The 21,500-nt window shown below is 39.4% G+C and overlaps 1 protein-coding gene and 1 long non-coding RNA gene across 2 annotated transcripts; one reads left to right on the top strand and one right to left on the bottom strand.

Annotated features, from left to right (window-relative positions):
• Positions 1-1,732: 1,732 nt before the first annotated feature.
• On the bottom strand, positions 1,733-12,903 carry Tmx1 (thioredoxin related transmembrane protein 1). The gene is made up of 8 exons (XM_076922073.1): positions 12,622-12,903; positions 9,625-9,740; positions 9,119-9,164; positions 6,814-6,942; positions 5,313-5,358; positions 5,126-5,227; positions 4,950-5,016; positions 1,733-3,379 (listed from the first exon to the last, which is right to left on the bottom strand). Exons 1-8 carry the CDS (start codon positions 12,771-12,773, stop codon positions 3,201-3,203), a joined length of 837 nt encoding a protein of 278 aa, XP_076778188.1. The 5' UTR covers positions 12,774-12,903; the 3' UTR covers positions 1,733-3,200.
• Positions 12,904-12,927: 24 nt separating this feature from the next.
• Positions 12,928-18,852, top strand: LOC143437138 (uncharacterized). Its single transcript, XR_013106790.1, has 2 exons — positions 12,928-13,235; positions 14,850-18,852. It is a non-coding gene; the product is annotated as an uncharacterized LOC143437138 (long non-coding RNA).
• The last annotated feature ends 2,648 nt before the right edge of the window (positions 18,853-21,500 follow it).

Here is a 21,500-nt window from a genome sequence, read left to right on the forward strand (position 1 = left end):
AAACAGGTGATGAAGAAGAATGAAATCCTGGTAATGGACATCATATGGGGGACCCTGCCTCAAACAAAAGAATACAAACAGTGAAGTGACTGCATTACTAATCTGTGGCTGGTACAGCAGTGAAGAAGTCTGTTCTGGATTACCTTGTCTTCCCACCTTGAAGCTTGGAAGACTACAGATTCTGATCAGACCCTTCTCCAGATTTTTATCTGTTACAGAGGATCAGATGGTTGGCCACACAGCTCTTACCTGAGCACATGATTAAACAGACAATCATGAAAACCTAATATTTAGACACCAAAATAACCACCAGGGGCATTTGAACCATGAACATACACAAGCCGTGGGGATGGGCGTGGGTCACACTGACAGTGAAGCCTGCGTCTCAAGCCAGAAAACCTCAGAGAGGGATGAGTAGGAAAAACGACATCACCTATAATCAAAATCAGATCTCTGACACTGAATGCGGGAGTAGGGGCCCACACCATACATTTGTTTTTCTGTGGCTCCAAACCAGGCAACCTATGATTTAATTCTAGCGCTATCGATCAAGTCGGTACAAGGGAGCATCTCTGAGACAGAAAGAGCAGAAGCAGCTGCTAGTATTCTTTTAGAGCCTGGCCTAAGACTCACTAGATGCCTGAGCTTGGGAAGTAGGGTTTTAATGTGATTTTAAAAAAGTAGACTTCCATTCAGTGCTACCTGCCTAAGAAGCACAACTCTGGCATGAATAATTTCAGTGGTTTAGATAAATGAAAAGTTCTCAAACCATAAAAATATTTGCAGCTATAACTGAGGCTCCCCACCCCCCCAGGAAACCTTCTTATAAGGACAATCAGCTTTCTTAAAACAGCCTGGCTTTTCTCAATATACCTTTAGAGTCTTTAAATTGTTTTGTTATATAATAAAGTTGAGATTTTAAATAACTTTAAAGACGTTAGATACTTTATTATTTTTCATTATGTGTACACATGGAGTGCTGGGACTCATGGTGAACAGTGGTGCTGCCTTTCCTGGGGCTGCAATTACAGGCAGCTTTGAGCTGACCAACATAGGCGCTAGGAAACAAACTCTGGTCCTCTGCAAGGCTCTTAACCACTGTGCATCAGATGCCATTTTAATTTGTAAAAGCTAACAACACAATGGGAAAAAAAAAGCCAATACATTGACAGGAAAAACTGTATTTTCAAAAGCACCATTTACTGCAACCTTATGTTGTAACCACCTAGAAACTGCAACTCCAAAATAACCATGTTAGAAAAAGATTTGCTGGTATAGAAAAGTATGATTTAAAGACACACACACACACACACACAGAGGTTACACAAAAGTTGCAATGACCACACTGAAAACTTTATAAAAGCTCCAACAGGCATGCTGACCATGTGCAGGCAGCTCTTAGATGAGGCCACACTTGCATCTTTCTTAGATAAGCCCATACTCCCATCTTTTAACCAGTCTTGCTGAACAATCATAAAACAGTATATGGCAGAACACCACAGTATATTCCAGTAGAGACCAGATTTTACAGTATTTTGGTAATAAGTGGCGAATGGGCCAGACTTTCCTAGTTTGTTGCCTATTCCATATTATTCATTTCAGAATCATTTGTAAATTAACCCATGAGGTTCTGTACACTGGTGGTATCAAAACAAAAATTTTCAGAAGTCTACTGTGACAATCTTCAAGAATTATACAATATGCTTATGAGAACATCCATAATCAATATCACTGAAGTGCTTAGAAACATTTATTTTGTGCTTCGAATGTTTTTCTAAGCCATCACAAACTACATATCCAAACTCTGACAGCAGAACATTTAATATTATAAAGGCAAGGCCTAAAGGAAGCTGTTGTACATCACAGTACTGCAAGTCTAAGGAATTCACAGAGAGCATAAGGAAGAGAGCAGTCAGACACCATGTACTCCATCAAGGCTGGATGACGCATCAGGAATTTAGTCTGCTTTTGCCTTGCAGACATCAAGTCGATCCCCACTAGACCCTTCCCACTCTAAGATGAGATCCATGTAGTCCATCTTGCTGATCTTGTTTCCACATGTGAGACACACAGTATTAGCTGTCAACAACAATACAATATGAAATTTATCTTTGAAACATAACAGTGTTACGATTTTCAAACACAAAGCAATACCCTGACTATAAAATTCATCAAGAACCTGTGGAGGACAGAGATACACTAAAAACACATAGCAGTAGATATTTCTTGAATAGAATGCAGACTTCATTTTACATCAATTAAGCTCTGAATTTCCAAAATATATAATACCAAAGCTTTTCCACATCAAACTTTAAAAATCAGAAAATTTCATTTTCACATTAAAAAGAGAAAAGAAAACTTCAGACCATTCAATAATAATATTTAAAATCTGGAATGTATAGCCAAATTTTGTACATTTTCAAGTAAACAGTTCCATTTGATGGTTCTCTCAGTAAACTTCAACTTAGAAGGATAAAAAAGTTCTGTTTACCCCCAGTAAACACAACAGTGATACTGTTAATTTTTTTCAACTTAAAAATATAACACATGGTAAATAACAAAAATCATATAGTGACAAGAGACTAAAACAGGCATCAGCCTTAAGAATTAATACAATGCCATAGACTTATAAAAACTTGTTAAGTCAGCAGCATATCCTGAATGTAATGTGTAGAAATGAAAGCTATAAAGTAAGGTAGTTTTGTTAGCTGTATAATCCAAAATCTATGAGAAAATTTTGGACTCTATCTAAGCGCAGCGTTACCAATGCAATACATGTCTTGGAACAATGGGCAATGCTCCCACTTATGGGAGATATGATCCTTTTTTCACACAGTGAAACTGAGAAAAATGATGTGAAATGAGAAATCCTTCTCTCTAAGGTAATTTTCCTAAATACCCCAGTAATGCAAATCTTGGGAAAGGCAGTTTCAAATCTCACACAAAATAGATTATTAAATATAAACACAAATCTTACTGCTTGGCACCAGGATCTTCTGAAATTAAATAACTTTAAACCATCATAATAGTCTTAAATCATATTTCAAACTGTTATGTCTAACTGCTTTTAACTGCATGAAAGTGTCCAAATTAATGTCAACCTCAACTGTATATACAGCAAGTCACAGTTCAGTTCGCAACAGAAATGATCACCAACCCTCAGTTTTGTCAAAATCATAATATTAAGATATATGTAAAATTTAGGACTTGTCTGTGGCCGATGATGGGCCCACACAGCGCTGTCTTAGGCTGCTCTGAGGAGTGTCTTTGCTTGTTCCCTCTTTATTTTCCGTCTCCTCTTCTGAAACATCTTCTTCATCAGCCTCTTGTTCTTCCTCCACTTTTTTCAAAGGTTGAGAAAATTCTGGTGATGGTTTTTCTTAAAGACCAGAAATTTACTTTAGTTAATGTACTGCATTTGCTTTAGAGTAAAATCAGGATACAAGGACTCATAAGCCCTGGCATTTATGTTTGGATTTTCAAAGAGAATAAAGCAGGTATTATACAAAGATTCCCTTATCACATTCAAACTACCTAACCCAACATTAATGAACCAATGTCAATGCAGTAAACATAGAAGCTGAGATATATATATATATATATATATATATATATATATATATATATATATATATATCTCAAATATTCTGCATTAAACAGCCCCATCTTGTAACAACTTGATGTTAATCTTTCATATGTAGGTATACTAAAACTTCAGCACTATCCTGTCTCAGGTCCCAGAGAACAAGAATCACATACTTACAAAAGCTGCATTCTTGCCCAGATATTTTCTCTTTACCCACCCCCACCTTTGTAATTTACTGAGGTATAACTGCAAGAAATAAAATGGAGAAACCACAAACACATACCCAAGTATAGCCTTTCTACGTTTTAGAGGGCTCGATGCTAATTAAGTTCAAACCATAATGTGTTAAAGAGACAGATACAGAAGCAAAAAGACGTTTATGGTGTGCAGTGATCCTAGACCTCTCCAATCCTGGGCAGCCCACCGCTGTGGGGAGGAGAGCAAACACAGCAAGCTATGGGAAGGAACTCAGGTTGCTGACATGCCTCTTCATACAGGGACTTACTCCTTGTCCTATGTCATACCCATGGGATTTCAGTGAGTACTGCAGTTTACCCAGAATGACCCTGTCCTCAAAGAACACCAAGTAATGTCTGGAGATACTTTTGGGTGTCATACCTGACAGGGGCAGAACTACGGGCACCAGTGCAACACTGCTGACCATTTAACATTACACAACTCAGTATACACAAAAGACAGCCCATCCCAAACAAAACTGATGTGTGTAAAATAGAGAAAATGCCAAGAAGCATGCTTCATACACAGTGGAATACACCACAATTTCCTCAACTCTAAGATTATGAGCCATGGCCTTCTATGTTCACCTCACATTAACAGACAAGTTAATGCAAGTTAACTTCTTGCACACCAAGTTAAAGGTGCAATGAACTGAACAGTGGCAGGAAATTATATTAGTAATGAATAACTATTTCTAATTATGTAGACTAATTTTATAGCCTAGTTCACCATCAACACCAACTAACCCTCAATCAGCTTTTCCTACTATACTATCAGGAAAAAAAATGGAAAATTAGTTGAGTACAAAGACATTTTCAATACCTACAAAGCTATGTGAAATATAACATTCTCTGAGTTATGACAATGTTCCAAGATTCGGAGTTATTATTTTACACAAAATACTTATCTCTCATTGTCCCTTTATGCCACAGCTAACAAGGGTCATCATTCATATTTAACAACCTAGGCTCAGACCAGCTGATGACTATATTTACAGAAATGAAAACCCCTCAAAGTGTCAGCTGTGTAGTGGGTGTAGTAGCTCAATGAGTGTGCTTGCCAAGCATGCATACACCCCAAAACTGAAGCCCCAGGACCCCACATGTGCATGCGCACACCGACTTACTTGTAGACTGTTGCTGTGGCTTGCGTCTTTTTGAAGGGCAAAGGCAATCTGCTACAAATATCATACACTGCAAAGTAAGCAGAAATCTAAATGTATGACATGCAATACAAGTAATACTAACAATGTTATCATGTTTTCAAGTGTTTTTCTTAGTACTCTAAAAAGAAAGTACTTACGAGTCCCAGCAGCAGGCCCGAGAGCACTGTGGCAAAAGCAAAAACCAAGTATGAGCCCCACGCTGGTATTCCAAGGTCATGAACAAAATAGCTGTGGCTAGTCTGCAATAGAGACAAACAAACTAAAACCATGCTCATTAAAAACAAGTGTTAGAAATGGTTAAGATAGAAAAAGCTTAATCCATACCCTGATGTACACAGAGAGCTGAAAAAGTGCTGACATAGTAGTCATCCTAAAAAACAGAGGAATGAGAAACTGAACAAGACACATAGCATTGCCTTTGTCCACACACTACACTTTCTATTCTTGGTTTCTCCTATATGACAAGACTTTCTTGCTCAGATTAATCAATCAAGAGCCTTTAATGAGATACAAATAACGTACAGGAAATAAACACTAAGCCAACACGTAAGTAAAAATAACTACTTTCACATTGTTAAATGCAAGTGGTTTGGATGGTGTTTTTGTTTTAAAGTTAAATAATAAAAGTGTTTGTTGGGTTTATAATGAGTTTTCTGTAGCAAGTACAATTGTGGAGCTGCCTAGGGCTTCCTCACACAAAATCTCACAGCTCTCTGTATCCAACCCAAATGCCAACCTGCTTACAGGAGTAGAGTAGCTTGCTGAACTCGGAGTAGCCCCCACTCTCCAGTCTACTAATAAAAAAGGGCAACCTGCAGTGCTGGATTCAGGAGACACTAAAGCAGCCACAGCCCTCGACTAGGGCAGAGCAGCTCACTAAACTGCTTCCTGCGTTCAGCACAGAGAAGCACTTGTCACATTGCTTGTGCTGTTTAAAAGTCAAGTAGGTGTGGTGGTTCACAAATGTAATCCTAGCACCTGGGAGGCCAGGGCAGGAGAATCAAAAGCTGCAAGTCAATCTGGTCAGTCCGGCAAGACCTTGTCAAAAACAAAAGTGGAACTGAAATGTCAAGCCTCACTCATCTGACCAATGAAGGATAAGGACAAGTTTGGCGTCCACAGAGAAAAAGAGAAGGGTGCACTTCTACTTCTAAACACAACAAGGGCTGATTTCTTTCCCCATTCCCAGAATCCACAGAAGCTGTGTTGTTACAGTTAGTATTCCCAACTCTCTGTCTTCTAATGGCAAGTATGGGGAAGGTCAGGAGAAATTTAGTCACACCAAAATGGGACCATGATAGGTGCCATCTGCCTGCCAGGTTTCTCAAGTGGAGCACTGGATTAAAGGAAACACGCTTGCCGTTCTCAAGCCTAACTGCTATGGTGACTGTGTCTACCTCCTAGCTATAAGCTCACATCATTATCACTGTCAGACATACTATTCATGCAAGTTATCAGGAGCACCCAAACACAGGCCCTTCACACTAACAATGAAAGTACATGACTGAACACTCTTACTCCCATTAAAATTAGGATCAAGCAATAGCCTTCCTTACCTATTATGCTGCTCAGTTTCTAAAGGATCAAGTTCTCAATGACACATTTAACCACATCAAAGCTAAAATACTCTGAAAAGCACATTCAGTGTGATCCTACAAAATGCCTACTCCTAGCTCACGTGAATAAAAGTGTCTTTTAACAGTCACAGTAAACATATATCTGAATATACATAGCATAAAAATCCAAGAAACAGCATGCCTGCTTTACTTACACGAAACATAATTATCTGCAAGTAATTTTGAAGAAAGATAGTCCTCATACTTACAGAACAGAACTTGGACCAAACCATGATGATATAGGTTCAACATTCTTCCATTCTTTCTCACTTATGAAGTTTATGAAGTCCTTCTTAGTCCTTGGGCCCAGATAGCGCCTAAATTCACCATCTTTACAACTAAAGGTCAGAACTAAATATTAACTGGCAGCAAGAAATAATTGTGTTCAACCATTTCTTCATTTTACAGTCAATCCTCATGAGACTCTAGCAAAGCGCCAGGACACATTATTATGTACTGGTGGCGTCAGAGCCCCAAACATATAAACTTATGAATCATCTCAGTCAGTTTTGCTGTGGGTAAAGGACTCTTACCTTGGTGTCAGTAAGGTAGGGCACTACTGACACTTTGGAGACTGAAAGAAATCACATCTACTACAGTATGCCCTCTGTTGAGAGTGTGAGGGTGGATGGAGCACAGGCTGAAGACTTGCCTTCAAGTTTTTATTATGTAAGACACTGATCCCGCGGGGCTACTGTGAATGATACTTTCCCTGACTTTCTCAGTCTGCCATTTGTTTACAGGAAGGCTATTGATTTTTGTGTGTTAATGTTGTATTTTGCTTACTTTGCTAAAGTACTCATCAGCTATAGATGGTTTCTGCTGGAATTTCTGGGGTCCTTTCTGCATAGTCACATCTCCAAGTAAAGATACTTTGACCTCTTCCTTTCCTGTATAAACCCCCTTGATCTCTTTCTTATCCCTCTAGCTAAGACTTCAAGTGCTATATTGAACAGGTTTGGAGAGATAGTGAGCAACTTGCTGCCATATTCCTAATTTTAGAGGAAATGCCTGATGTTCTTTCTGTTTAGGTTGATGCTGGCTGTGGGCTTGTTATAACTTGCAATTATTATGCTGAAGTATGTTCCTTGCATCCCCAGTCTCTCCATAGCTTTTTTCATGAAGAAGGGGTATAGGATCTTGTTAAAGGCCTTTTCTGCATAATGAGATGATGATGTGGTTTTTACTTTTCTTATGTAATAGATTATGTTTCCTGATTTACAATGTTGAATCATTCCTGGATCTCTGAGAAGAAGCCAACTTGATCATGATGGATAATCTTTTTGATGTGTTCTTGAATTTAGTTTGCAAGTATTTTATTGAGAATTTTTGCATCATACCCATAAAGGATATTATTGGTCTACACTTTTCTTTCCTGGATCTTTGTGTGGTTTTGGTATTAGGGTAATGTAGCTTTGTAAAAAAAACAAAACAAAACAAAAACAAAAACAAAAACAACAACAACAACAAAAAAACTGGGACGTGTTCCTTTACTTTCAATATTGTGAAATAATTTAACAAGTACTGGTGTTAGTTCTTTTTTAGGTCAGGTAGAATTCTGCACTGAATCTATCTGGCCCTGAACTTTTGTTCATTGGGAAATTTAATTACTACCCTGGATATATCAAAAAATTCATCTACTTCTTTTACAGTTTGATGGAGTACAGACATTTAAGTATGTGCCTATGATTCTCTGAATGTCTTTGATGTCTGTTGTACTATCCCCCCTTTCACCTCTAGTTTTACTTGGCTAAAAGTTTGTCAATCTTGTTGATTCTCACATACAAAGCAGAAATAAGGTTTAACACACACACACACACACACACACACACACACACACAAACACACAAAGACAAAAATGAGGAATATTTACTTTGCTGCTGTAACTTTAAATGAGGAAATAAGTCTTTCCTGGTATTTAGTCACCAGCTAATTACACTGATGTCCAGGTCAAGTAAACAGAGATTGTCTCCCTCTAGGTTAGTGTAGTTTGGGAAACACAGTTAGAGTAGCAGAGCCAAGACTTGTTCACTCAAACTCGCAGCCATTCAGGGTCGCCCCCGGCTGTGTAACCAGGGTTACTTCCTCACACCGTGTTCCTTCTGTTTACGATTACCCAGGAAAGCATGCATTCTTGAGAACTCTATCTAGTCCCAAGGTTTCTTAAAACTCACATTCTCCAGGAACTGCTCTGACCAACTGTGGCTTCTCCCATCAGCAAGCTTCCTACAAGACGCATCACGACTCTGGCTAATAGTTACTGACTGTTTTGAAGAGGACCATACCAATCATGAGAACTGTCTGAAGAAATTACAATCTCCAAAACAAAGAGTGTTTTATGTATCATTCATCTACTGTTATTTATAAGACTGAATGTACCACTAACTAAAACCAAAAAAAGCTCTCAAGTCCTTGCTTAATATGAGATTATCTCAGCTCTTCAAACAGAGACGTACTGCTCTCATTATACTGTGATCTAATCCTCTCCACGACCAAGAACCTCCAAATACTTACTGATAAATAGAAGGGAGAGCAGTTATGATAAACCGTCCACTTAGTCCTACAAATGACAAGAAATAAACAACAATTAGGGACAACTGCTTACTTAAAAGTTGACTTTAAATTATTTAAATGCTAATAAGAAGAAAATACCTAAACATAATCAACAATGAAAACATGAGTTAGTTGTTAAAGCAACTTTAAAGACACATTAATGTATGTAAGTCAGCTAAAATTTATGAAGCCTAAATACTGAAGTTATCTGTGAGAACTTAATAATTAAGTGCCTGAGGAGTCAGTATTACCACAGTAATTGACTAGTAGTGACCAGCCAAGTAAAAACAATCTTAAGGACATCTCAACCCAAAATGCATTTGCCATTCAAGAACAAAGGTGGTTTTATTGTTGCTGAAAATGGGAAATGTTATTACACCATGAGTCTTGACACATATCATTAAACATATGTCAAATGTGATAAGCAGCATTAGCAAGGAAAAAGGACGAGCCAGAGCTGTTAATACCTGTCTGCTCTGTGACATCCACTTTTGCAACTTTAACCTCAAGATCTTCTCCCCACTCAGCAAAACTTTCCCATTCTGGCTGAAGATTCTGACAAGCAGGGCACCAGGGAGCGTAACTGCAAAACATGGTTACATTGTTAAAAGTTAAGTACTTTAATGACCTAACTTCCAAGAACATTTTAGGCATGCTTTTTGAAGAATGTTTCTATTTATAACACAGAAAATGACCCGTGTGGGGTGCCTCACACCTGTAATCCCAATTTAGGAAGCTGAGCCAGGCCGGGCAGTGGTGGTGTATGCCTTTAATCCCAGCACTTGGGAGGCAGAAGCAGGTGGATTTCTGAGTTCAAGGCCAGCCTGGTCTACAGAGTGAGTTCCAGGACAGCCAGGGCTATACAGAGAAACCCTGTCTCAACCCCCCCTTCCCCCCCCGCCCCCCGCAAAAAAAAAAAAAAAAAAAAAAAAAAAAAAAAAAAAAAAAAAAAAAAGGGGGAAGCTGAGCCAGGATGACTACTGAGTGCAAACCCAGTATGGGTTAGAGTGTGATCTTGGGTTGAACAAGGAAGCAAACTGTGTAATTTTATACAGATAAAAAAAATTTGAAAGCATGAGCCTGGCAACATGGACATCAAGATATGTTCAACTGGTGAATGGAGCCACAGTAAAAAAGCAAGCCTGAGAACACACTCTTAAATACACAGGGCTCTAACGCGCCAAACAGCTCTTTTAAAACCTTTAGACTTTCCAATTAAAACATGGCAGAAAGTTGTGTTTGTTTAAGTTCACCAAGTTAAGTAAGTTTACAAGCAGGGCCATGAGCAAAGTATTGGAAAAATACGAAGTACCTGGGCTCTACAAGCTGTAACCAGCATACAATCACTACTCGAAAGAATTACCATCAGGGATTGCCTCAGGAAGGCAGGCTCACAGTAAATGAAGCTGGAGACCTATATTCTTATATACAAATATTACTCTAAACAACTGGGCAGAGTAGACACAACTCTACTGGCCAGCACCATGACACCAAGGATGCCAGTACTCAAAACACCTCTTGGAAACTCACTATTTTTCCAGGGCCAAGTTTTTCCTTAGAATTTTGTTTTCCATTTCATTGCACGTTGGTTGTAATTTGCAACTATAAAGAACAAAGTCTACACATATTAAAACCACTTCTGTAATCACACATTTTCATGAATTGCTTTAGGATAATTAAGCTTCTAAGACAGGCATGTAACTAAAGCAAAACCAGTGTTACATACGAAAGCCGGACTCTTTAACAGTAAAATTACCATGAAAGCAGCTCTATACTAAGGCTTATCAGAAGTGACTTTACAGAGAATAATTCACTTGTAGTTAAGGGTGGAATATCACGACTAGCAAGTGTGCTGTCTCTTAATGCTTTTTAGGAGTTTCTTCCCCTGATTTATTCACTTCACATCGACCGCTGACCCCCTTCCAGTACCCACCCCCAGCCCCGCCCTTAAGAGCTTCTTTAAACTCCCAAATTTTAGCCAAGGATAAACGGAAGCATGGGACACTGTAACTTCAGATGGACGTGTTTACTTCATTCTCAGTATTATGGTAGTTTACTTCCCCTTTATACCTTTTGTGGGTATTTACAGTGCGACAAAAAAGTTTAGAGGTATCTCCTGTAGTTTTTGACTATATTTTACATATCAATGTATAATCATTACTGCTTTAACACTGCTATTCATGACAATGACTGAAAACAAGCAGCTCTTTTCCTGAAAACTGACTTTAGTGAGCAGCAGCCAGGACTGTCAGTACACTAACTGTCTTCCCTACAGTAGTCTCCATAAAAATGCTTTAGACATTTCCTTCTGTTTTATGACTCGAGGACGTTCACTTCCACCTTTTCCTTGGTGTGCAGTCCTAAACATAACTACAATATAGGAAAACACCAGAATCTTGCTCAAGGGTTGCTAACAACAGTGCCTGTATATATTTACTCTTGAAGCCCAACAAAACTACTATGACAACATCTGAACAGGCCAATCTGTAAAGCAGGGAATGGGAGTGGTTAACTAGGATAAGGAATATGTAGAATAATTACCAAAAAATGTATGAAAAGATACTGAGTAGTGTCCAGTAAGCAATGAACATTCAATAGTGGTGCTTCTGCCAGATCAATAATGCTATCTATCAGTAACACTGTCAATTAACCAGTCCATTAGTTTATCATCTAAAACAAAGGCCAAAGGTAGTTTATTTCCTACAGCAGCAGAATGGACATTATTGAAGTAGAATCATCACATAAGATAAGTGATTTTGTTTGAATAGTAAATGATGAACTGGAGTTTTTAAAGGGCCTATTAATAATCATACTAATGCATACTCTATACCATTTGCAGGCCTGTAAGTCACAACTCAAGCCATTCTCCAAATTGCAAACGCGCCAGCCAAGGAAAAATGAGATTCATATTAAAAGAAATGAATGTAGGCAAGGAGGAAAAAAAAAAAGAAAATAAAGATTTTAAAATACATTTCCATTTTTTGACATTTACAATAAAAAACCCACAAAATAAAAAGAAAGAGCTCGAAATTCAAGCATTACAAATAAATATAGCAATTTCCAAACGACAGGTTAAAAGCGAGATTTTGTTCAATATCATCTTTTGTAAAAATTTGGAGACTTAAAGACTAGATGTCTATAAAAGATCACTAAAAGTCTATAGAAGTAGCTAAGGTCTCTATCCTACCCAATCTCCCACTCAAACAAGCTAGGCTGTTCCAGCGAATTCGATGGGGCACGTAATCCTTTAATCGCACCACAGCGCTTAGCAACGACGAGGCTCAGTGCACGCTCAGATAGAAAAGTAATATTCCCGGGTAAGAAACGACCCTGGAGCTGGGGGCTGCAAAGGCTGGGATCTCAAGACCTGGCAGAGGAAGATGGGCCGGTCAGGTGTACAGCTTGAGGGAGGAGGCGGTGTGGGCCACCACCATCAGACACCCAGACGACCGCCCCGCACTCACAATTCTATCATCCACTCTCCTTCCAGCAACGAGGTCCAGTTCTCATCGGTGAGAACTCGCACGTTGCTCCGCCGTCCCAGGGCCCCAGGGACCGCCCAGAGCAACAGGACCAGGGCTGCCAAGGGAACCAGGAGACGCCCCAAGTGCGCCATGTCAGCCGCTCGCTTAGCCTCAGCGCGCTCCTGCCCCACCTCCCCGCCGCAGCTCCACTTCCGCTTTGGAGGCCGCTCTGCTCATGCGCACGAATCTGCAAGGCGCGCGAGTCCCACCCTTGCCCTCCCAGCAACTCAGTGCGCATGTCCGGGCCCAGATTCCCCTGCGGGAGGTGGAGGAGGAAAGAGGGAAGTCCGTCTGTCTCAGTGCGCACGACTCAAGAGGATGCTGCCGATTGTGGTCACCCTGAAAAGCGCTAGAAAGGGGCGGTAGGCGGAGGGATCAGGGTGATCCTCTAGAGATGAGTGGCCCTTCGTGCCCACCAGTGCCTAGTAGGACCACCATGACAGTTTTCTCTGGAACTTTCCCCTTTCAAAATATCACCAGTTAGACGAATGCAGCATGTACTGCTCCTGTAGTTTTCCGGGGGCCCACGACGCCATGTGCTAATCACTTTCGGGGTGAGTGGAGGGGTGCCTCTTTAGAAGGAAGGTGGATGTTCGCGGAAGAAGCCAAGATGGCTGCAGCAGCCCCAGGCTTCCAGGCATAGAGTAGGATAGGTGGTTCTAAGCAGCACTGCGTACTCTCCATCATGGGAATATTATAAGATTTTAAGCAGCACAGCTTTATTGTAATGTGACTGGACCATCCATCTCAGGTTAGGCTCTGTCCTCTGAGGACGTGTTTTGCTTTTCTCCTGTGTCGATTTAATTAGATTTAGGGCAAGAATCTCTTCATGACCGAAATGTGCTGCTGCTTGCCTTAAAAACTCTTTTAAGAGAATGCTATTAAATTTGAGATGATCAAATCAAATTAACTGTGCTAACTTATCAGCTAGCTACCTGTTGGATTCACTTAAATTGGTCTAAAAGCCATCTCTTCTGTCGTTTGGGTATTGATGTAGACCATAATCTTTTTTGCTGGAGTCCATAGTGTTTGTTTTTAAAAATAATATAATTAGTGATATATAATTCACATGTCATATATCTTTCACTTAAAATACGAGATGTAATGAATGGTTCTCAGTAAACTCACAAAGATGGGCAACCATTACCACAGCCAAATTTAAAATTTAGAACACGTATCACTCCAGAAATCCTCATAACCATATGGAGTCGCCGACCCTTTCTGCCCATCCACTCCGTACCCCGGCCCTAGGCAAACCGGCATCTGTCCTAGCTGCTTTATTAATTGAATCTTGTGTTGTCCCTGGTTTTAACTCTTTAAGCATGAGTCCCTGAATTTCCTCTAACACAATGGAGGCTTTGTCACCTCCCAGCTCTCTCGCAGGTAGTTGCTTTTGTTGCCTGCTCTTTGCCTTTCTGTATATGGATTATAGTTTCCTGGCTTTGCATAACTCAAAATCTCTTATTGGAAACTAGGGTTTTAGGGTCTCTAATTCTGGATGCTGATTCCCCTTGTGGCCTTCCATCTTCTGTCGCTCTTGTTGTTTGATTGTTTAGTGAGTTGGCAATGCAATTCTAATGAAATCTGTTTCTCAGAGAATACAGCCCTGGGCAGGTACACAGGTAATCTGTGTGATAGTGTTTTTTAGCAGGGTTCACTGGCTATCACTTTTTGGGATGTGTCTGCCTCGTTTCTTATCTCCAGCTGTAATATTACATGAAGTGCTTACTGATGACTTGGTTTTGTTTTAATTCTCAGAGCATAAATTGTTCCGCAATCTAATAAATTTTGGCAGATAGTTTTTGAGGTCCATGGTTGAGATTTATTTTAACCCCAGGATGATTAGTTAATTCTTCATTGCCTCCTTTCTTAGTTCTCTATGGTGAGCTAAGTGGCCTCTGCATTGGCAGCTTGCTCTTACTTAAGGAAAACTTTTGTTTTCCCAAGTGACTTTAGGCTTGACCATTTCTCCATACTTTTGATTCTCCTGGGAGCATGCAGCCTCAGTCATTATTTTAGGTGCAGCATAGACCAGCAGGATCTAGTTTTCTGGACTTAACTTCTAATGGCATATAGCCTCGGTCATATGAGCGAAAAGGTTGAGGAGGTGTTTGGAGGTATTCTCAGTCTTCTGTACCCAAGGCTTTCACTGTGCATGTGGTGTCCAGTGTACCACAGGTTGTAACAGGACTTGGAAGGGATTAAGATGCCAGTGACCTTCCCTTTCTGATGAGACACTCTGTCTCTTGCTTGGGAATGGAGAGGAGATGGAACCCTGTGTTCTTGGTCACACCCATCTACAGTGGAGTTTTTACCAGAATGGCCTGGGCTAAGAAAATGGTAAGATAAATTTGGAGTTTGAGATGGGTCAAATGCCAGACACTCACTGTTCCTGTCTTGAAGGAACAACAATAACAACAAAATAAGCATCATTTATTGTTTCCAATTTCCAGAAACTTTTAGTGAGTTTTTGGTTGTATAGTTTTCAGCAATATTATTGGATGTGTTGTGTCCCTGGGAATTTATACACTGAAGTCCTGGTGTGCAGTAATTCAGAATAAGAGTGCATTTAAAGATAGGGTTTTTAAAGAAGTGGTTTAAATGAGGTCATCCAGGGGCCTCAATTTTCTAAAAAAAAAAAAAAAAAAATGTATGCTAGATAGTTTTATGTCAACAACACAGCTGAAGTCACCTGAGAGAAGGGAGTCTCAATTAAGAAAAAGTGCCTACATAAGAATCTGGCTATAGGCATTTTTGTAATGAGGGACTGATTGGGGGAGGGCCCAGCACTTTGTGGGTGGTGCCATCTCTGATCTGGTTGTCCTGGGTTCTATAAGAAAGCAGACTAAGCAAGCCAGTAAGCAGCACCCCTCCATGGTCTCTGCATCAGCTCCTGCCTCCAGGTTCCTGCCCTGTTTGAGTGTCTGTCCTGACTTCCTTCAGTGATGGACTACAGTGTGGAAGTGTAAGCCAAACAAATGCTTTCCATGCTTCTCATCATGCTTTTTGGTCATGGTGCTTCATCACAGCAATAGAAGTGGTAACTAAGACAAGGGAATCGTTAGCAAAGAAGGAGGTTAGAACACAGGTGTGTCATAAAAGTTCTGGAGATTTTAGGAATAGATGGAACAAGCCTCAAAATAATAAAGGCTATGCACAACAGATCTATAACATAAAAACATGAATGGAGACAACTGAGAGCATTTTCTCTGAAACCAGGAACAGGACAAGGATGTTCATACTCTCTTATTTATAAGTGCTTGAAGTCTTAGTTATAGCAATTAGACAAGGCATAAAAGAGATAAAAATAGGAAAGGAAGAAGATAAATCATTTCTATTTACAGATGACTCAATTCTTTGTTTAAAAGACCCTATTGAGTCTGCTAGAAAACTTTTGAACCTAATAAATACAGTAAAGTTGCCATATACAAAATCCATGTTAAAAAGAAAAAAACCAACAAAACAAAAGCCTTCATTGTACTCTCAAAAAATATTAGGGGGATTATTCCATTTAAAATTATCAGCCCCCAGGTAAGTATTTAGGAATATATCTAACCAAAGAAATAAAGAACCTCTACAAAAAATATCTTCAAGATATTTCAAAATGTAATTACAGATTATGAAAAGACATCTGCTCCTGGATTGGCAGTTATTGTGAGTGGCTATGCTACCAATATCAATTTACAGATTTAATGCAATACCTATTAAAATTCCAATAAAGGAGAGATCTAAAACAGTCACAGCAATCTTAGGGAGTATGAACACTGCTGCTTGACAATCTGATCCAGATGGCCTGGTACTGCCATAAGATCAGACAGACAGACAGACCAATGGGGTGGAACAGAGGACCTGAAAATCAGACAACAAAGCCATGCCCACTTAATTTTTTTTTTTTACAAGAAATCAAAAACATACACTAGAGAAAAAAAGATAGCTATTCAACAAACAATGCTGGCGAAATTTGATATCTACCTGCAGAAGAATGAAATTAGAGTCGTATTTTTCACCTTATACAAAAATTAAGTTAAAACCTGAAACACTGAAACTTCTAGAAGAAAACACAGAGGATACCCTTCAAGATACTGAGGGATATAGAACCTTTTTAATGGAGGACCAACAGCACAGGAACTAGCCCCAAGCATCAGCAGATGGGTCTACAGGAAAATCAAGTTTTGTTTAGCAAAGGAAACGGTCAGCAGAGCACAGACAGCCCACAGCACGGAGAACATCTGTACCAGCTACGCTTCAGACAAAGGGCTGAGCTGACATTCAGAATTTACAAAGAACTGCAGAAATTAAATACCAAGGAAATAAAACTGTCAATGAATAGGCAAGTGAATTGAATAGACAACTTTTCAAAAGAAGAAACACAAATTGCCAGTACCTTTTTTTTTTTTTTAAAATGTTTTATATTTCTAGCCATCAGGGAAATACAAACTAAAACTACTTTGAGATACCACATCACTCCAATCAGAATGGCTCTCATCAGTAAACCTAATAACACATGTTGGAGAGGTATTCGGTGAGTAGAACCTTTATTCACACCAGTGATGGTGCAGATTAATACATCTATTGTGGAAGTCAAGCTTGGAGATTTCTCAATAAATAAATAAACAAATAAATAAATAAAAATAGAACTACCTTGCTGGCTATTTTATAGTTATCTGAGAGAAGGGAGCCTCAATTGAGAAAATGCCTCCCTAAAATCAGGCTATAGAAAAGCCTATATGGAATTTCCTTAGTGATTGATGTGGGAGGGCCCAGCCTACAGTGTGTGGTACCACCTCCTGGCTGGTTGTTGTGGGTTCTATAAGAAAGCAGGATGAGCAAGCTATATGAAGCAAACTGGTAAGCGGACTTCCTCCATGGCTTCTGCAACAGCTCCTACCTCCAGGTTTCTTTCCTGTTTGAGTTCCTGCCTGACTTCCTTAAATGATAAACATTGAAGTGAACACCTAAGCCAAGTAAGCCCTTTCCTCCCGAAGTTGCTTTGGTCATGGTGTTTCATCATAGCAATGATAAACCTAACTAGACCTTAGGCTTCCAGCCTTCAGGGCTGTGAGAAAACTGTGTTTTGTTTGGAAAGCACTTGAGCAGTGTTGGGACTTTGTTGGGCATGCTCAGAACTGACCAGTTTTACTTGTTTTGCAGAGGAGTGGGGCTGCAGAGCCATTTGCAATGCCATCTAGAACTATGTTAGTATAACATGGGAAAACTTTGGAAACCGAGAGAATGGCTAACTATTCTACCTTTATGATTTACCTTTTTTTTTTCTTTTTTTGAGGGTAAGTCTTATTCTTGGTACATCCACACTGAACAGTGGACCTTTAACTTCACCTTTAGCAAAGCATCTTATATTTGCCTGCACAATGGTGTCTCTTTCACATGGTGCCACCTGATTGAACTGTATCTGTCATGTACATCAGTGTATCTTTGATAGCTATGGGCCGTTGGTGTTACCAGTTTCTATAGGTCAATTAAGCCTTTAAGCCGAAGAGTTAGTGATATCAAGCCTTTTAAAAACACAAAAGTTGGGGCTGGAAAAATGACTCTGTTCTTAAGAGCACATGCTGCCCTTGCAGACCACTGGAGTTTAAGTCCTAGCTCATGCATCAAGCAGCTCACAATCTCCTGTAACTGCAACTCAAGGGCAACCAATGCCTTCTTCTGACCTCTGTGGGCACCTGCACACACATGGCTTTCATTCACACGAGCATAGACTCATCCACATCAATTAAAAGTAATAGTTAAAAATACGAAAAAAACTACAGGAGTATTGTGTGTTTAACTCTACAAACATAAATGTATATGTCTTGTATATTCACACCTACATGTATATGTGAATACATACATACTTGGTCAATGTGACAAGATATTGTATATATAATAATATAAATATAAAATATAAATCTATGAATTGATTGTATCCTACAAGTTTTTAAAATTAAAATAATTATTCATTGGTATATGGATGAATTGATTCAGACTCTAATAAATCGCACAAACCTTGGTCAAGCTCCTGATATGAAATGACATTTTATATGTGTGTGCTTTATGTACATCCTCCCAGATATTTAGAATTACCTTAGAATTACTTATAACATGTGACACAGTGTAACAGTATATGAATAGCTGATGTACTGTGTGGTGTAATAAATAAGGATAAAAACCTTTTTGTGTTCAGTTCAGATGTATTTAGTTTAAATACTGTGTGTGTGTGTGTTATATGTACATGCTCATGTGTATACATCTGTGTGAACAGTTATGCATGTGAACAGGTGTATGTGTGGAGGTCAAAGGTCCAAGCCAGGTGTCTTCCTCATTCTCTCCACCTCTTCTATCTTTTAGTTGGTGTCTCTCACTAAAACTGGAGCTCACTGATGGAGCTAGACTGGAGCACCAACAGGCCCTCCTGTCTCCTAAGCTCCCATCTCTGCCACATCAGCTTGAAGATGACACAAGCACACACTGCATCCAACACTTAAACAGATGCGAGGCATCTGAACTCAGGTTCTCATGCTGGCCCAGCAAGCACTGTATCAACTGAGTCACTCCAGGCCTTGCTTGAATATTTTTAGCCTATAGTTTTAATCTACAGATGTGGAACCCGTGGGCAAAGAGGATCCAACACTGAAGTCATCAGGCTTGACAGGCAGCTTGATGAACCTGAGTAGCGTGTTTGTGTTTGGAGTACTTACTTTACTTGTATACTTAGAACAGTAGTTTACTCGAAGAGTCAGAACTCTGCCCATGCACTCTAGGGCCTAACTCCAGGCCTTGTTTCATAAGAAATATAAACCTTTCCCATCATGTATATGAATTGACCTTTTTTTTCCCTCACAATTCCAGATAAATTATGACATTATTTTACCTTATGGGCAGAGTCAGAAACTGCCTCATCTTTATAATCCCAGGGGAAAGACTTTCACACCTAAGTGTTTTCAAGGGGAAAGGAAGCAGAGCTCAGCTGGAGAAGCCCTGGTGCTATGTCACCATGACAGGACGCAGCTACTCAAGAGTCTCCACGGGTCTTTAAGCCAAGACTGAGAAGATGAATTGCATATTCTTTTTTCCTTCTGAGATGTGGGGGAAAGGCACAAGTCAGGGTCATTCTAAATTTATGAGGTTGGCTTTCACATTTAACTTGTAAAAAGCTTATTAAATATTTTACAATGTTCTCACTCATGCATAAAATATTGAAACCTAGTGATTTTGCTAGAGAAAAACCTGAAGGCTCAGAGACTTTTTTTTTTCATGTGAATCCCCACTTTAGAGTTAGTAAACAAAGATTTGGTCATTCAATAGCTTACTAATTGCTGTAGTACTTACAGCAGGTTGCAGAGGATTTGCAGCTCAAGATTAGTTACTGGAATTGTCCAGAAGGCATGATGAAAGCCAAGGTTATAGACACCAAATATAAATTCTGCATTTGAGGCATGTGGGGTACAGGAATGAACAGCGATGTTCCAGGCAGAAGGCCCGAGGGAAAGATGATTTTAAATGATGCAGAGCCCAGAGAGCAAGAGACACGAGTTAGACCAGCACAGAAATAGGATTGCACGTCCTCCTGGGTCTGAAGGATACACCTCGCCCATGAGTATGTAAGATTAAATAACACTAAATTATATCTACATACTACCATTTAAGAATAAACTTTGTGCATACAAGCATGTTCCATTTACACATAATTATCCTTTTAAAATTCAATATTTTTAGAAAATGGCCAGTCATTTAAGGGAAGTCAAGACAGTAAGTTATCACACTTTCAATTTTAATATTTCCAGTTTAAATATTGTTTGGATTCAGTAGTATCAGGGGTAGTTTTTTTTTTGTTTTGTTTTGTTTTTTTTTTTTTTTTTTTACAAAATTATAGCTTGATAGGCTACAGAGATGGCTCAGCACTTAAGAACACTTGCAGCTCTTCAGAAGACCTGGGCTCAATTCCCAGTGCTTGTGTGGATGTTTACTGTTACTCTAGTTCCATGGAATCTGATGCCATCTTCTGGCCTCTGCAGGTACTGCACACCCATGGTTTCGCAGACATACATGTAGGATATCATGTATTTTTTAATTTTTTATTTTTATTTTATATTTTATTTACATTTCAGATGCCATCCCCTTCCCCCATTTCCCCACCCTAGAAAACCCCTATCCCATGCCCCCTTTTCCTTTTTGTTTTTATACAACTCTTTAAAATGTTAATCAAAGGCTTTATAAGTTTGGTAATGCTCAATCAGAAGAAGTGTAACCCAATACCCAACCTAGATATATAAACTATCTTTGACTGGTGGAGACACGTGAACATCTGCCTCCATGCCCCTCCCCCCTTTTCTCTCTCTTTCATCACCTAGCTTCTTTCCTTCATTTTCTCATCTCCTTACTCCATCTCTTCCTCTCGGTACTCCTCCCCTCTTAGCTTCTCCTACACGTCACCCTTCCTGATAAAGTATAACTTTTCTCTCAAAATACAATTAGAGCATAATTATTCCTAATTGTACCAGTGAGGTACAAGATAGTCCTAATACCCAGTCCATCATTTTGTTGACTAACCAGAACCTCTGTCATCTCTCCTAACTAAAACACTTAGTTTTGAACCTGGCTTTATTCTTGGCTTTAGAATGAATGTCAGCTGAAAACCATCCACTCAGATCTTTTCTCTCAAAGTAAATAGCCAGGATTGGCTATGAGACTATAGACCTTCAACCCCATCAGAAATCCAGAATGACTGAGTTAACTGAAATTATGGGAAGCACTAAGCATAGCTTCTAAAACTTAGCCAATTTATAGAGACCGCTGAACACCTGGAAAGCCGCTATATT

This window comes from Arvicanthis niloticus, chromosome 23 (assembly GCF_011762505.2).
Source record: "Arvicanthis niloticus isolate mArvNil1 chromosome 23, mArvNil1.pat.X, whole genome shotgun sequence".
Lineage (NCBI taxonomy): Eukaryota > Metazoa > Chordata > Mammalia > Rodentia > Muridae > Arvicanthis > Arvicanthis niloticus.

Bases quoted from the DNA above. Each gene is read 5' to 3' on its own strand.
- Tmx1 (XM_076922073.1), bottom strand. From the start codon at position 12,773: ATGGCGCACTTGGGGCGTCTCCTGGTTCCCTTGGCAGCCCTGGTCCTG. The intron at 9,165-9,624 runs GTATTAACAGCT...TGTCATTTGTAG, and splicing joins GGATGTCACAGAGCAGACAG to GACTAAGTGGACGGTTTATC. The intron at 5,359-6,813 runs GTAAGTATGAGG...TCTGTTTTTTAG, and splicing joins TTTGGTCCAAGTTCTGTTCT to GATGACTACTATGTCAGCAC.